The sequence below is a fragment of the Pan troglodytes genome, chromosome 4, assembly GCF_028858775.2.
Source record: "Pan troglodytes isolate AG18354 chromosome 4, NHGRI_mPanTro3-v2.0_pri, whole genome shotgun sequence".
Lineage (NCBI taxonomy): Eukaryota > Metazoa > Chordata > Mammalia > Primates > Hominidae > Pan > Pan troglodytes.
In genome coordinates, this window is record NC_072402.2 from 155,491,158 (window position 1) to 155,507,979 (window position 16,822).

General features: G+C 35.1%; 1 protein-coding gene and 1 non-coding gene across 3 annotated transcripts in view; one reads left to right on the forward strand and one right to left on the reverse strand.

Annotated features, from left to right (window-relative positions):
- The window catches only part of CLINT1 (clathrin interactor 1), a 74,654-nt gene that overhangs the window by 16,586 nt on the left and 41,246 nt on the right, over window positions 1-16,822 (reverse strand). For both annotated transcript variants that reach the window (XM_016954127.4, XM_016954126.4), the window contains exons 2-8: window positions 14,849-14,953; window positions 14,140-14,236; window positions 11,587-11,695; window positions 10,465-10,629; window positions 7,031-7,208; window positions 3,239-3,485; window positions 1,026-1,095 (exon numbers count right to left, since the gene is read on the reverse strand). In XM_016954127.4, coding sequence (XP_016809616.3) covers window positions 1,026-1,095; window positions 3,239-3,485; window positions 7,031-7,208; window positions 10,465-10,629; window positions 11,587-11,695; window positions 14,140-14,236; window positions 14,849-14,953 — 971 coding nt within the window. The remainder of the gene's footprint in view (window positions 1-1,025; window positions 1,096-3,238; window positions 3,486-7,030; window positions 7,209-10,464; window positions 10,630-11,586; window positions 11,696-14,139; window positions 14,237-14,848; window positions 14,954-16,822) is intronic.
- On the forward strand, window positions 6,497-6,603 carry LOC112209282 (U6 spliceosomal RNA). Its single transcript, XR_002944033.1, has one exon. It is a non-coding gene; the product is annotated as a U6 spliceosomal RNA (small nuclear RNA).

A 16,822-nucleotide genomic window follows, 5' to 3' on the forward strand; every position in this document is an offset into this window, starting at 1 on the left:
AACCTCCGCCTCCGGGGTTCAAGCGATTCTCCTGCCTCAGCCTCCCGAGTAGCTGGGATTACAGGTACCTGCCACCATGCCCGGCTAATTTTTGTATTTTTAATAGAGACAGGGTATCACCATGTTGGCCAGGCTGGTCTTGAACTCCTGATCTCAGGTGATCCACCTCCCTCGGCCTCCCAAAGAGCTGGGATTACAGGGGTCAGCCACCATGCCCAGCCGCCCTCTTTAAATATGTTTGGTAGTTACATACTTTCAGAGAATGTCATTCCTCTGACTGAAGCACTTGCCATTGTTTATCACTAGATAACTATTTGTGACTCTGATTAATGATTATTTTCTCCACTTGACCTTTGCATGAGGACAACAACTCTGTTTTTTACAAGCACCCAGATCAGTGTCTGGTTCAACAAATATTTGTTCAATTAAAAGAATAAAAAGTTAAATGATCTCTAGGCATGCCCAAGGTGACAGCTGCAATTAAAATTTAGGGAAAGACAGTAAAATGTGCAGAGCAGTACCTTTTGCTTATAAAGAAAGTAAAGGCAACAGTTTAAATGCAATTTTTTGTTTCTCCAAGTTAATCTTAAAAATTAAAAATGGAAACTATAGATTCCAAAATCTATGATGAAAAATTTCAGAAAGTACATGATGCCCTGAAATACTGTTTATTATTAATTAGGGAAGACACAGTACATCAGGTATGAGGAGTCATTAAAATCTAAGTATGATAATGATTTGAGGATACTATTATTAACCACCAATAAGTACTGACCACAAACAAAGTTTTGCTAGTCTGAGGGTGGGTCAGAAAAAGGTATAAAATAGGGATAGAGAAATGGGTGTACATATAAAAAGATAAGCAAAAATAACACAATGATTCCAAATAATGCTCAAGACTCACTAATTTCATATAAAAAATGAACCCAATGCAAATAAGTAATCCTATTTTTCAATCTATCTTTTATTTGGCATTTTAAAAAATGACTCTCAAACCAAAAGAAAAGGCCAATGTAGAAGCTTACCTGTTGACTGGCTGGTGCCATCAAACAGATCAACAAGGTCACCAGATGACTTGCTGCTAGGCACTGAAGTCTGAAAACACACACATAACTCAGGAGCTTCGAAAAGTTTGTTTTTCTAAAAATCAGCTCTATCCATCTCTAATTCTCAATTTAGACATAAATACCTGTAATTAGCTTAATAAGGGTAGGGTTTTCTGGAAAAAGAGTACTGACCTTGAATCCTTATGGAGAGGCAGCAAGCACTTTTAAGTACCTCCTATTCCCAGCAGGGTAAAAGTCTCTTAACATTGACACTTTTTTTCCTACCTCACTTTTCTGACTGCATTTCACTCTGGAAAATGTTAACTGCCAGATCCCACTCAAATCTTAATGCTAAGTATCAGTTCATTAAAAAAAAAAAAAAAAAATACCCTAGCATATGTACCAGTCCCATACAATATACTGAGTCATAATTGCCCAGGTATAAAAAGGCCAAGACCTTGGCCTGTTAAAGTCTTACAAGAAAGCTCCCTAGATAATTCCAAGGCTTGAGATCTACTGGATTAGAGGTCAAGATCCTAAACAGCTCTAAATTTCTATGAACCTTAGCAAAACTTATTGTTTATATATCACACAAGTTAGTATAATTCTATGTTATTTGATATATTGATATGTTTCATATTTAGTTCCCAAACTAAACTGAGGCCTATACCTGTAATACTATTTTTATCTTCTCCACAAAGCTAAGCACCCTGATACCTAAATACCTATGTCCTATATGTTAGATATATACATGCTAAATTAGAACTCAATTATTAGGCAATGGGGAAACCCTAAGATCCTAGGCATGTTGATTTGAACTTTGAAGACTAAAATACTATATACTGTGATTCCAAAACACCTTTAAAAAGAGATCCAAAATGAGTTGGGTAACTTTCTAAGAACTTCAACCTTCTAGACACTTTTTTTGAGGGGAGGAGGGTAAATGAAAACAAAAAAGAAAAAGCTTGTACTGCCGGGCGCGGTGGCTCAAGCCTGTAATCCCAACACTTTGGGAGGCCGAAGCAGTCGGATCACTTGAGGTCGGGAGTTCGAGACTAGCCTGACCAACATGGAGAAAGCCCGTCTCTACTAAAAATACAAAAAAATTAGCCGGGCATGGTGATGCATGCCTGTAATCTCAGCTACTTGGGAGGCTGAGGCAGGAGAATCGCTTGAACCTGGGAAGCAGAGGTTGCGGTGAGCCAAGATCGCGCCATTGCACTCTAGCCTGGGCAACAAGAGCGAAACTCGGTCTTCCAAAAAAAGAAAAAGAAAAAGCTTGTACTACAAATATAAAATATTTATTGCAGAGTGTCATATATTCAGGCTATACTACAAACTGTTATTTAAAATCCTTTAAGATATGTGATAAAAGTCTCAATCTATTATTAAAAAAATTATACAGATATTTGGCAAAAGCTGACATGGTATTTGTTATTGCAACTAAGCAGGCCTGGTTTTATTTTCAGAGTCACCTACAATCTGCTGCATACATTAGAAAACTGTTTTTCCCAGCTTTTAGCTATTTCTCTTGCAAAGACACAAACTGGGGAAACAGTAGTCGGGGAAAGTGACAAAAACAATAATTTAGTCTTTTGAGGCAAATCTCCCTATTTGGCAGATTTCTGCTGAAAAGACTAGGGTTTGGCCAGGTACCTAGCATGTGGATTTCATCTCTATGGTAAATAAAAACAAACGAAGATGGTACAAGAGGCAGTGCTTCTTTTGATACTGATCAGTAATGACTGTGAGGCAAACACACCTCCCTTTATAGGCAACGTTTCTACATTACATGAGATAACTTGCCCCTATATATCTCTTCTTACTCCCTCGTTTGTCATTTCTTAAAACTTTCAAATACTTCCAATGTTTTCTTTAGTGAATCTACTTGTGGTTGGTAACCAGTATTGTCTAGATGGGGACAGAGGCACTACATTCTGATTCACAACCTTCCCCAAATGAACCAAAAGTGTCATTTCTACTTTCATAGAAAGTACCCAATCATTCAGCAATTGGACAGGTTTCTCCCCTCAAAGAGATTTCTTATTATTAATGTCTCTTGGTAATACATGCCAGATGATCTATAATTAATATGATTGCCTAGAAATGCCCAAGCCTACTAATGCAGGAATTCTAAGAGCGGTTTATAAAAATAAAACCATGTATAATGTGTAAACTACTGCCATTCCCACCTTAACTGAAGACTGAGGTGTGTGGGTTGAAGCATTCTGATCTGGACTTGCTTTGTCCCCTGTGTAATGTGCTGCTGCTCCAAGATCAATGGTTTTGGAAGGATTTGCTGTGCGCTTGTGTCTGGTTGTGGTGGTCTCTGTGGCCTGTGTGATATGAATATGCTTTGTCGTCACAGTCTCCTCTTCATCTTTGAATTCACCTTTGGGAGATCTGCCTCTTCTCGCTTTCTTTTCCTCATCGCTGTCGCTAAAAGATATTAAAAATGAAGCAAAATAATAAGACAGGATTATTTTAAAATGGGTCCCTCAGTGATTTGAGCTGAAGAATTTCAAATACAGTAACTCCAAAATTTCATACTTTGACTACTTGACAGGGATCAACAGAATGTTATCTAAGCTGTCTGAATAATGATATGTGTGCGCTGGGGAGGGGAAGTGGAAACACAGAGAATATCCTATATAAGTCTAAAATACTGCTACAAAAAAGTATTTACATAAATGTGTATAAATAAAAAATGTCAAAATAACTCGTTTTTGTTTATTACAGATTTAAGCTTAACTTAAAAATAAAATAGGATTTGATATCAGAATCCATGATAAGACCCTGAGAGTTCAAACACTTGCATGTGATGATTATTTCCTTGACACGGATTGTGTGCAAATAACTATAGTTCCACTTTTACAACACAATTCTGCATCAACTCTCAAAGACTAATGTGTGTACATAATAAAATATTAAAAGTTCAATGGATGCTAAAAAAATCACACATCTTAATTCGAATAATTAAACTCTCATCTGTAAATGCATGAAAATATAAGGGAATGCACTTTACAACTGTGCTATTTTACTATAGTATCAGGAGATCAAACTTTTATATAACTATAGAAAACGCTTTCTAGAAAACAACTGTATTTAAAATATTTTAAAGATAATTCTCCTTCAGCCACATTCAACATTTTTTTCTTTCCTTTTTCTTTAATAGTGAAAAAGATTTTAAAAACTAAACAGTAAAAGCCTGGGTTTTTCATATGCTAGGAATGAAAATATCAGCCCTAGTCTGTTCTCTAGTAACAAGTCATTGGGTTTTTTTCTGATGTAAGTAGGAGACAGAGAGACAGAGAGAGAGAGAGAGAAAGAGAGAGAAAGAGAGAAATGTTACTTGAAACATGTTCCATTACCTGTATTACTTAATTTTAGAGTAGGTGGTTTAATTTATAAATATTCTGGAATATAATGTTTAAAATTCTCCTTTAAACTATGACTACTGCTGATGCAATTTACCTCAGACTGAACTATAGCAACTTGTACTTAAATATAAACCAATCTGGAACTTGTATAAATCAAAGATCAAAAAGAATGACTTCCCACACAGAGCAAAGGGGTTAAATATATTTTTATATATAAACATTTTAAGGAACCTACAAGTTCTGATACGCATTCAAAAGCCCTTACTAACTTCTCAACAACAAATGACCTGAAGATTCCCATTAGTCCTACAAGTAAAACTGAAATTTCTTACTTTTTTGGTGTCCAATTTTATTTCAGCGCAAAATAATTTATTCACAAGTTGAAAATATAAATCTGACTAGCACACGATGAAATGGAAGCTCCATATCTGATCAATGTTCAAGAATTCCTGAATGTAACAGTGAACTAATAAGTATGAAATTCAGGTAACATGCCATCAGGATTGAGGTCACATGCAACTCTGTCAAAAAATCTACTCTTCTCTCACAAATACTTTAAGATAAAAAGTTCCTGGTGTGCCCTATCATTATCACGATAAACCATGTTCACTGCATTTTCACTCTTTTAAACCTAAATACTCCTTAAAGATTTAGAAACTCTAGGAGATCCTGTCTTAGAGGCAACATAAAAAATAAAAATCATGGGAGAAACAGAAATAAAAGAAGAGTAGAGAGACAAAGAAAAGAAAAACTAAGGATAGAAGGGCAAAGGAGAGAAAGTAACAATACAGAACACACACAGATATCTAACCAGCCTACATAGCGTTATTGTTTATAAGTAAAACCTAAGACCCAACCAGACTGTGTGGATCTGCCTAAAGTAACACAGTTAGTGGTGGAACTGAGCCTGCCCTGAAATGTCTCTTTTTCAAGACTGTTTGAAAAACTGGAATGTGATCTTTGAAGAGCTAGAACTTATTTTTAGCACTTTGAATAAATCTATTTTACAAGTATATATCTAGCTTTTTAATACTGAAAAAGCATGCATATGATAATTATAAATACCAAACATTGGGAGGGAAATGGTGCCCACTTCAAATATACAGAGCTGTTTCCCTCATTAATGTTTTTGTGGCCTGTGTAAGTTTTGGCTTGGTTTGGAAAACATTATTGAAATTATGGCCATTATTCTGTTGGTATTTCCTGAACAGGCATTCCAGGGATTTAAAAGATATGAAAACATCCTAAAAATACACTAATTAGATTGTATTTTTGTTTGGACCTCTTTTTAATGATCCCTAATTCTGAACTACTAGGATTTTTGGCGCAGGGTAAAGAAAAAGAGATGGCGTTTAGTTACGAGAACTCACTTGAAGGCTTGGTTCCATCACTAACTGTGTTATTTAGGCAAGTCCACACAGTGTGACTGGGTTTTAGGTTTTACTTATAAACAACAAAGACAAAATTCTTATTCTACTCTAGTAGAGATATTGTGAGGCACAAATGATAAAGGTCAAATTTACAAAGTAAAATTTGCTCTGTAAATTAAGTGCTATATGCGTTACCCTTTACATTCCCAGAAAAATTGGTTTATAATAATATTGGTAAGTAAGAACAAAAGTGACTGCTGCAAAGCTCAAAGTATTGTTCCATGTAAAACTAAATACTAACACCCTACCATCAGAAAATGTAGTTTATAAAAATACAGCTCTATTCTCAAAAACTGGTTCAAAATCCATTTGGATTGTTTTTCTGGTACACACTGGCACAGAATCATAATGAAATGTCAAGGAAGCATTAAATTTCAAATCCTTTGACTTACGTTTAATTAAACTTAATATATAAACTTCATTATCCCTCAGTATCTTAGGTCCCTGGATCATCTAAGGTCCAAATGCAAAATAATCTATACAAGTTTTTACTGGGGAAAAAAATCCAAGGAAAGACTACTAGCTTGAATAAAAATACACAGGATCAACTTCAAAAATAAGTAGACAGAGGCAACACGGAAAGTATGTCAATACTAATTGCAAGTAGTGTATAACCTAGTATCTTAAAAATAGTTGCACAGTGCTTGCTTCAGCAGCACATGTACTAAAACCAGAACAATACAGGGAAGATTAGCATGCCCCCTGTGCAAGGATAACTTGCACATTTAAGACTTGTTCCACATTTCTGCACAGGGCATATTTAGGGCAGTGAAACTATTCTATACGATACAGTAATGAGGAATATTATGCATTTGTCGAAACCCATAGAAGTGTACAATATAGGAAACCCCAACGTAAACTACAGACTTTAGTTAATAAGTGTATCAATACTGGCTTTTCAATTGTTAACAAATGCACCATAGTAATGCAAGATGTTCACAGAACCTGTTATGAAGGGGAAGTGGGTATATGGCAGCTCTGCACTTTATGCACAATTTTTCTGCGAGCTTAAATTGCTCTAAAAACAAATGAAGTCTATTAAAAAAAAAAAAAAAAAAAGGCCCAATTTCAGATAATGTTAATACCCCAAACAAAACCAACAAAAAACCAAAAACCCAGTGGCATAAATTTAGGGCTCTTTCTAAGAGACCTGGGAGACAAAGTGGTAAAATACCTGCATCTTTCTGGAGAGTCTTCTCTATCTTTCCTCCGGAACTTGCTGATGGTGTCATCAATTGTGCTTCCAATTTTATCACTCAGCTCACCTAATTTATCACTGAATGGAAAAGCACTCTTGTTTTTATCCCACTCCTCATCCCATTTTGATTTGGGCTCAGGATCATATCTTTCACCTAGATAGAGCATTAAAAAAAGAAGCAATTCTAAGGACATTAAATTCAAAAGGTATCTACAAGTCCTTATTTCTCAGGCTTTTCCTCATAATAAAATCATTTTCAAAGGAAAACAGAAAGCTCCCACAGTGCTGAATCAACACAATTACAGCAAGGCATAGCATGTAATGCCAGTCATTAAGTGGCAGGAATGCAGATTCAAAAGCTTTTGTTTATGAATACTTACGCAACCTTAATGCACAGCACAGCATATCAGGAAATTCTTAAAGGCTACTGAAAGGAGTAGTGGAAAACACAAAACCAACACAAGCTATATAAGCAAAAGAGAAATGAAAATCTTTCTGTTTTCACAAAAGACACTTAATATGTTATATTTTATTCCTGTCCCTTAATGGCTTCCCAATTTTCAGAAAAGCATTGGATAGCAACAGTATCTTAAAAAATACAAACTGAAGGAACTCCAATCTGAATGCTACATGTCCCAATAAGCTAAGAAGTCTCAATAACTGTCACTCCTCAGTATCAAAATAAAAAATAATTCAATGAATTTTCAGGGGATGGGAAAGCATTCCGTAATTACTGTACAAAGAAAGGATTACTCTAACTACCAAAAACTACACACACTAGAATCAGGAAGTATGCTCAAACAGTAGTTCAGAACAGTGTCAACCAATTCAAACACCCATTCCAAACATATGCTGAGACTGGCGAAACCTAGAGCCTCTGTGTGAATTTGGGAATGCAGAGAATAGATCGTGGCAGTAAACAAAAAACCCAGAATGTCAAGATTTGTTTTAGTCCTTGCCCCTAGGGACCCAAAGGAGACATAGGAATTACAGACACAAAATGAAACCCTTCCATTTCCATGTCCAAATCCAACTTAAGAAGCAACAGTAGAAGGTACAGAGAGCATGTGAGGTATTTTTAAAAAAGAAAACATTAAAAATTAAGGCAGGTTGGAAGAAAATGAAAAGGACAATGAGAAACAACAAAATAACTAAAAAGTGGCTAATGGAGCTTTTGTTTTGAAATTTTGTTTATAGGATCTAAAAGGATACATAGCCTTTGGAGATTGAACAAAACGATTTTGCTGAATTGCCTCCTAAAATTGCAAGGCTAAAATTTTCTGTTACATGTTTAAGGATTTTAACATATTTACTGAATCTGGAAGTGACCATCAACTTAAAGAAAACATGACAAAATGAAGTTTTCTGGACAAAATTTAAACCAGGATGGTTTTTTTAAAAAAGTGATTTTCCAACAATGTGTATGTACATTTCAACAACAGTGTGATGAACTAGACTTCGGAAAGAAACAAATTTACATGAAAAATGGAAGTGGATGAAAACCAAACTGATTAGCATGGCATGGTGAACATCATACTGAATTACTGCTAAAGATACTGGATATTGGCAAGACATTATCTAATGTCAGAATGAAAAAACACAAAACTGGCCGGGTGCGGTGGCTCATGCCTGTAATCCCAGCACTTTGGGAGGCCAAGGTGGCTGGATCACTTGAGGTCAGGAGTTCAAGACCAGCCTGGCCAACATGGCGAAACCCTAAAAATACAAAAATTGGCAAGGCATGGTGGCTCACGCCTGTGGTCCCAGCTTCTTGGGAGGATGAGGCAGGAGAATCACTTGAACCCGGGAGGCGGAGGTTGCAGTGAGCTGAGATGGTCACACTGCACTCCAGCCTGGATGACAGAGCGAGACTCCTCAAAAAAAAAAAAAAAAAAAGAAAAAGAAAAAACACAAAACTGCTAATAGTGATTAGTTAAGTCTGAGTAACATAAACCATGAACAATAACTTAGCAAAAGAATGTGATGCAAACACACAGGATATCCAACTCTATCTTTAATACAGATGCTGCAGTTAGTGCATTGTGACTGAGTTTGAAAACGTATTCAATTTTCTAAGTTTAGCTGATATAATTATATAACATGCTGGCAAAAAGAAAGATACAAGCAAGAATAGTGTGGAAATAAGTTTCAAATAGCAATTTCTATTAAAAACACATTAAGTTGCTACTACTTTGAAAAAGCTGAAGAATAAAGTTACTACTTGGGTAAATAATCCAAAAACTTTGGACTTCCCCAAATAGAAACTTCAAAACATTATTTATATGCTTTAGGAGAAATATTTTTGCCCAATTCAAAAACTAACTTGTGGCCGACTCTGGTTGCACTGCCTATGAGTTAGCCCTATTAAAAGAAAAGAAAAGAAAAGAAAAAACTGACTTGTATTTGATGCTTCAATATAAAAAAGGGAATTTTTCTGCTGTTAGAAACATCCTTAAACAGCTAACTAAACGCAGTGTTTTTTCTTTGAGAGTGGGAAAGCAGAGGAATAAATGAGTAAGGATATTTTATATGTTAAGATTTTTACATGGTTCCATTGAAGGAGATATGAGAGCTCAATATAATCCAAATATAAACATATATGGGTGGGGAGAGCTGGAGAGCCTCAGTGAACAGCTGCTAAAATACACAGCACTGGCCAGTCTGCATATACACAAAATGACCAAGAGATTGTCAGAGCTCACAGAAGACAGAACAAGTCCAAAGGGACATGCCGTGAAAGACAGTTCCTATTTTGTGTATCTGCTTCAAGCACCTATGCCCTATTTTAGAGAAACTATATTATTATATTAAAAATAAACATGAAAGATGAATGTTCTAGCTGCTCTTAAGTGTACTGGGAAGAATAAACAAAACAATAGGCCTAGATGAAAAACTGCGAGTATCGTCAGTCATCTTTTATATGTCAAAGTATGCAATGCTTAAATAAAGAAAGAGAGACTGAGGCTGGAATGACTGTCAGGAAGCTTATCTGGTTTGGGCCAAAAATACAGCTAAATTGGTTTCAAATTAGAAAGATGGATCTCCTGATCAAACTTTTTATTTTTATACTCTAAACTCTGAGTTATAGAAACTTTCTTCCCCCTTCTTTTTAAAATGGCAATCCTAAGAGGGAAGGGCATATATCTGTTTTAATCTCTGTATGACACCTCAAAATATGCAGTCATTTAATTAGCCAGTAATGGTTAAAATCCTATTGCCGAACCCACAAGTTAAAAATAGGAAGATTCATGTGATAGTAGAAGTCAAGATTAGTACTGCGTGTATTTTAGTATTCTATGTATTCCTAGAAAAGAAAATTAGCATTTTGGTCTTTGGTATTTCACTGATTCTTAAAATATACTCAAGAAGCTAGGCTGATGCTTAGGTGTCAGCTTGTCTTTGATACTCACTGTATCTGAATCCTCCAACACTGTCTGAGGAAACCCCAACATACTTGTCTTTGTTCTTCTTTGCTTTCTTTCGCTCTTCACGAAGCCTGTCGTCATCCTGGGCAAATTCAACCAATTCCTTCACCTTCTGTCGAATATTTATACCTTGATCCTTACCATGCTCATCTATGAGGATGGTAAGAGATAAGCAAAACCTAAGAATTCACTTAATATGTATCAAGCTCTTTAAGATTAAAAAAAAGACACAAAAACTTCAACATAAGAAACTTCAATATTTAAAAAACAATAGAAAGGGGCAAGTTGTGCTATTTAACTTTGTCGTTTCCTCTTCAGCAAATTCTAAGTTCTAAAATGGAATTTCGGCTTATAAGAGCATGTAAAGATGAACTAAAAAGGACCACAGATAATGGTACTATGCAAGGTCAATTAAAGATTGACCTAAAAAGGATTACTGATGATGACCACACAAAATAGACATATCCATAAGTGCTATTGTGTTTTTCTATCATATTTTAAGAAAACAAATCAAAAGAAGAACCACTTTAGCATGTTAATAACTGAAAAGCACACAAATGTCTTGGTTTCCCCAGTACAAGTCTGGAACACTAATTATGAGGTTTTAGCATAGCTCAAAAACTGAATTTTTAAAGTGCTTACAAGTGGGGTACGCTACAAAATGAAATGTGCTTCATTTTCTAGCCTCTTTCACATTCAAAACACACTGTGGCCTTGCTGCCTTTGCACAGTAAATATTATTTGGTGGGAGGGAAAAAAACTCCAGCTTCAAACAGATGTGTGTGTTTTGGAGCTCTAACCTTTTCTTCCCATATGATTAAAGCTATTCCTTTATGGACACCACAGGGGACCAGTCTCCAGTGCATATTTTAATATAAACCCGAACACTCATGTTGTGTTGGTTCTGTTGTTATTAGCCAGTCTTTTCTGCAAGTTCTTGTCTTCACTAATTAATACTCTAGGGCCCCACGTCTTGGATTCTGCACTCGTCACACAACCAGCAACAGTCACATTCTAATTAGAGCAGAGAAGCTTCTAAGCTGGTTCAGGTGACTGACAACTCCAACTACTGTTTTAATTTGCTTATAAGGTTTTTCTATTGCTCACCTACAAAGTGGTAATTTTCCAGGGATCGTAAATCATAAATGTGTTCTCTGGCACTTGTAACAACACGCTCTGATCCATTCCTTATGAGGTAAGCTAGGAGCAGCAACGACTGTAAAAATACAAAGCAATAAATGATTTAATGAAATATATTCTAGTAGAGCTTTGGTAAATGGTTAAAAAAAATAATTCTAACATTAGCAAATAAAGAATCTTCATGCTGGCGGTGAGATTTCTTTACATTAGACTTTAAACACATAATCTAGAACTTACATAATCAATTTGAAGTTCCTCTTATATTAAGCATGATAAATAATTATAAATCATCTACTGGATACTATGTGTCAAAGACTTAAAAGAATAACACTGATGTTCAAAATATCAGAATGTTTGATATAAATAGACAATAAGGTTTTAGAAAGCTGACTCAGTTTTTACTTTTTATCTGAGCATTATGGAACTGTGAATTGCCAGAAATTATTTGGTAATTAAACAATCCTATAGTATTTTCCCCAGATAAAATTTAATTTTGAGGTTAATTATGTGGCTTTTGTTTTAAAAGGTTGTGGCCAGGCTCAGCGGCTCATGCCTGTAACCCCAGCACTTCCTGGGAGGCCGAGGTGGGCGGATCACTTGAGGTCAGGAATTTAAGACCAGGTTGGGCAACATGGTGAAACCTCGTCTCTACTAAAAATACAAAAATTAGCTGGGCATGGTGGCCCACGCCTGTAATCTCAGCTACTGAGGTGGCTGAAGCACAAGAATCACTCGAACCCAGAAGGTGGAGGTTGCAGTGAGCTGAGCCCGCACCACTGCACTCCAGCCTCGGCGACAGAGAAACTCTGTCTCAAAAAAAAAAAAAAAAAAGATTGTTACCAAAAAATAATTTAAACAACCTGAAGGTAGAAAATTTTGCAAAATAGACATCTTCACACATACACACACGCACACACACACACACACACACACACACACAGCTGGGTATTGTAGTGCACACCTGTAGTCCTAGCTACTTAGGAGGTTGAGGCAGGAGGATCTCTTGAGCCCAGGAGGTCAAGACTGCAGTGAGCCAAGGGCATGCCACTGCATTCTGGCTTGGGTGACAAAGCCAGACTGTCTCAAAAACAAACAAACAACAACCAACCCCCACCCCCAAACTAAATTTTGTTAAAATGTAAATTTGGAATGACTGCTAATGGGTATAGGGTTTCTTTACAGGGTGATAAAAATGTTCTGGAATTAGACAGTAGTTACTCCTACAAAACTTTGTGAATATACTGTATAATAAATTGTACATTTTGAACTTAACAATGCTTGGAACAAACCTCACTTGATCAGGTATATGAAAATCTAGTTAGGCGGAAAGGAGGGGGTGGCAAAAACAAAAAAAATTTAGTTAGGTTGGTAAAACTGAGGGACACAAAACCTCCTTCTACCAGTAATTTACAGCCATGTGTCACTTAATGATGGGGATATGTTCTGCGTAATGTGCCATTAGGCAATTTCGTCATTGTATTAATATCATAGAGTGTACTTACACAAACCTAGATGGTATGGCCTGCTACACACTGACAATCTATGGGACAATCTATTGCTCCTTGGCTACAAACCTGTGCAGCATTGTTACTGTAATGACTACTATAGGCAGCTGTAACACAATGCTGAGTATTTTTGTATCTAAACATAGAAAAGGTACAGAACAAATAGAGTATTATAATCCAATGGGACCACTGTCATATAAGCAGACCATCATTGACTAAAATGTCCTTATGTGGTATATACGACTTTTAAAAAGGAGTTTACCCAAGAATTTTTAAAAAACCAAAAAACTAAAAGCAAATTTAATTTACAGAAACTTCAATTATTTCATCACACCTACCATACAACCTGAGGGAATGACACTGAATGTTTTCAGAAAGAAATAACAACAAAAAAAATGAAATTAACACATAGATTTTCAATCCTAAAAGCCAAACTATGTCATTTTGGATAGCAAAGAAAAACATTCTGAAGAAGCAAGAAAATATGGTAGGTTATAGAAGCATAGATGACTATATTATTATAGAATTCTGCATTATATGAGATCAGAACAAAAGGAATCTGATAAAAAGTTCATATTCATAAGTTTAAAATTAGAATTATATTTTGAACATTTTGGATACAGAATACTGTGAGAATACTATCATAAATTAGGTAAATTTCTATGTCGATGACAAACCATATCAGACTGTGGTATTCATCTTAACTGCTCATACACTAAACATGCACACTACTCTACTATAGATTCATTATTTTTGATATGCACAAACATTTTAGTAGGAAAAATTTTAAGAAATAATCAACATTTAGAAGTATTATTAAGAATTTCTCATTCAGAACAATTGTTCATGATGACTAGAAAACAGAACACAAATAACAAATCTACTTCTTTCATGTGCATTCGATTATTCTATTCTAGGATTTAATATACTTCAAAATCACCTATGTATATACACCTTAAATTTCCAGCATTTGTTTTCAACATGTCAAGTAATTAAAGCAGACTTGTGTCCATACCTTATAAACTCTTCTCCAATTCTTTTTGTTGTCTTTTAACATTCGTGACCAAAGCATGTTCATAAGTTCTGGAAATTGTTCATACATAAATGTAGCCCTGAAAAAAGAATCATTCTTTAAGAGTCTGCAATATATTAATTTTGACAGTAGATGGCAGACTTGTTCTAATTTGGTGTTTCCCTGAAGAGTTTTTAAAAATTAATAAACTTAATTCAAAAAATTTAGAAGATATGTACTTCCTTGAAAATGCTTTCCCTATGTTTTATACACTACCTGGCACATATGTAAGCCCCACTAATTAATCAATACTTTGCAATTAATAATTAATTAAATTAATTAATATACTTTGCAAGCTCTTCATTCACTGGTACAATGGCCCAGATGTTCACAGAAAAATTTTTTTGGAACTTTCACTTCAAGTTATTTTATATGCATTTGTCAAAATTTTACATGGTGAGCTACAGTGTATCTCAAAACTTCATTAAAAAAGATACACTGTGAGTTTCTTTTTTGAGCCAAATTTTTAAGGGGAATGGATTGCATAAAACTTTCCACATTAGTATCTGAAACTCTCTACATTACTATCTGAATGATTATGCAAAATTTATATTTTGGCAGCCAAATAGTTTAAATCTGAAAGCAAATTTCATATTTCTGTGTTAAGATGCTTTGATTTTTTTCTGCACTGCTGAGTCAAATTATCACTTACTTGGCAATCTCTCCCATGAGTTGCCCAGAAGGTCCCCAAGGATCATCGTTCGTTGCCTCTCGAACCTTAGACTCGATCTCTGAATAATTCATAACCACATTGGTGCTGTAGAGGAAAAAAATGCACGCACACATGCACAAAGATTAGCATCAAAACTGAGAAACACATGAAAACTTAATAATGACACTACTGGGTGTCCTAATGAGCTACCTCTACAGGATGGGAGAGAAAACATCTTTTGTGCACAAGCTACCCCAAGGACACTATGTAACACACTTAAGTTATCTTTAAGCAGATTTTACTATTCCATTAGCCTTCAAGAATACAGATGAGAGATTACATTAGAGCTGGCGTTAAGTCCAGTAAAAAATGGCTGAAGGTCAAATTAAAAAACAAAAACAAAAACTGAACATGCTGGAGTCTATTATAAAACTAAGTTGTCAGTTTCTTGACCAGATCTGATTTACATGCAATGCAGGCTTATGTTTCCTGCTTACAGAAATTCTATAAATTAGGCAAAATTATGTAACAGCTGAACAATATCTATATCACATTTTTAAAAGAATAAATCAAAGATATCTACAGATGTTTAGAACCACTATAAACACTGAACTGTGATCCTTAAGTCTTTTTTCATTTACTCTATCATATGCACTTCTATGTCATATATTCACCGTAACCCTCACTTTTACTGGCTGCATAATATTCCATCAGGAGATTGTACAATGGACACTTAACTTTCCCTTAGGTCTTCAGCAATGATCAAGAACGTGGGCCTCAGGAGTCAGAAAGATCTGATTCCAATCACTTACTATGTGACCTTTGACAAAATTATTTTAATTATCTTAATCTCAGTTTCCTCAACCAATAAATAAGAATACTACCTCAAAGGCTAGCACAGCAAATGGTGTTTATTTAGCACAGTGTCTGACATATAGAAAGTACTCAATATATGTTAGCTATTATTACTATCAAATATAATAACCAACACCAGCCTGGGCAACACAGTGAGACCTGGTCTCTTAAAAAAAAAAAAAAAATTAAAAATTAGCCAGACATGTTGGCATGCACCTGTAGTCCCAGCTACTAGGGAGGCTGAGGTGGGAAGATTGTTTGATTCCAGTAGGTCAAGGCTTCAGGGAGCCATGACCGCCCAACTGTACTCCAGCCTGGGCAATACAGCAAGACCCTGTCTCCAAAAAACAAAAGGAAATATATATAAAATAACCATCTATTAGGAGTATTTCAAAACATTATGTAATATTTTTATATGAAAGAATTCACTTCGGAAAAAATCAGATTAAGACATGAGATGGCAAAATATTTGGTTAAAATGGAATTTCTCATGCTTATATGAATTTAAGAATTCAAAGACATTTTGAGAATAAAGAAATACTGCAAAAATGTGACATCCTATAGTAGTATTCATTTGACATCGAAAGCTCCAATTATTACCAAATAATTGTTATAACAGGTGTCTGTGAATATGGTAATTCAATTCTTCCACTTAGCATTAAGTCTTAGAAATAGTGAAAAATCAGAATTTGGTTAACTATTACATGCATATACCCCACTTTTGCTATATGGTTTTTCAGTCATCAAAAACTTCTATTTTTAAAATAAGGAAGGTTTGGTTGAAATTGGCACTCAAATCTCTTAAATATAAATTTCAAATTTATTACAAACACTTCAATTTCTTCATGTTTAAAGAACAAACCAACAAACAGGTTTGGGTCAAATTTTAAAGGAACAATTATGCATTTAAGTGTGACTTGCCAAAAAACTGAATCAATCTGGCTTTCAGATTTAAATTCAGAACACTGTTCTACTATGGAAGAAAAGCAAAATCCTATTATTTTCTTTCAAATCTTGGAGAAAGCTGCCTCCTAAGATATCAATTAATGTGATAAAATAAATATAAATTCCTTCCCCAGGACTAAAATAAATCCACAATCTCCACTGCCCACCCCCCCT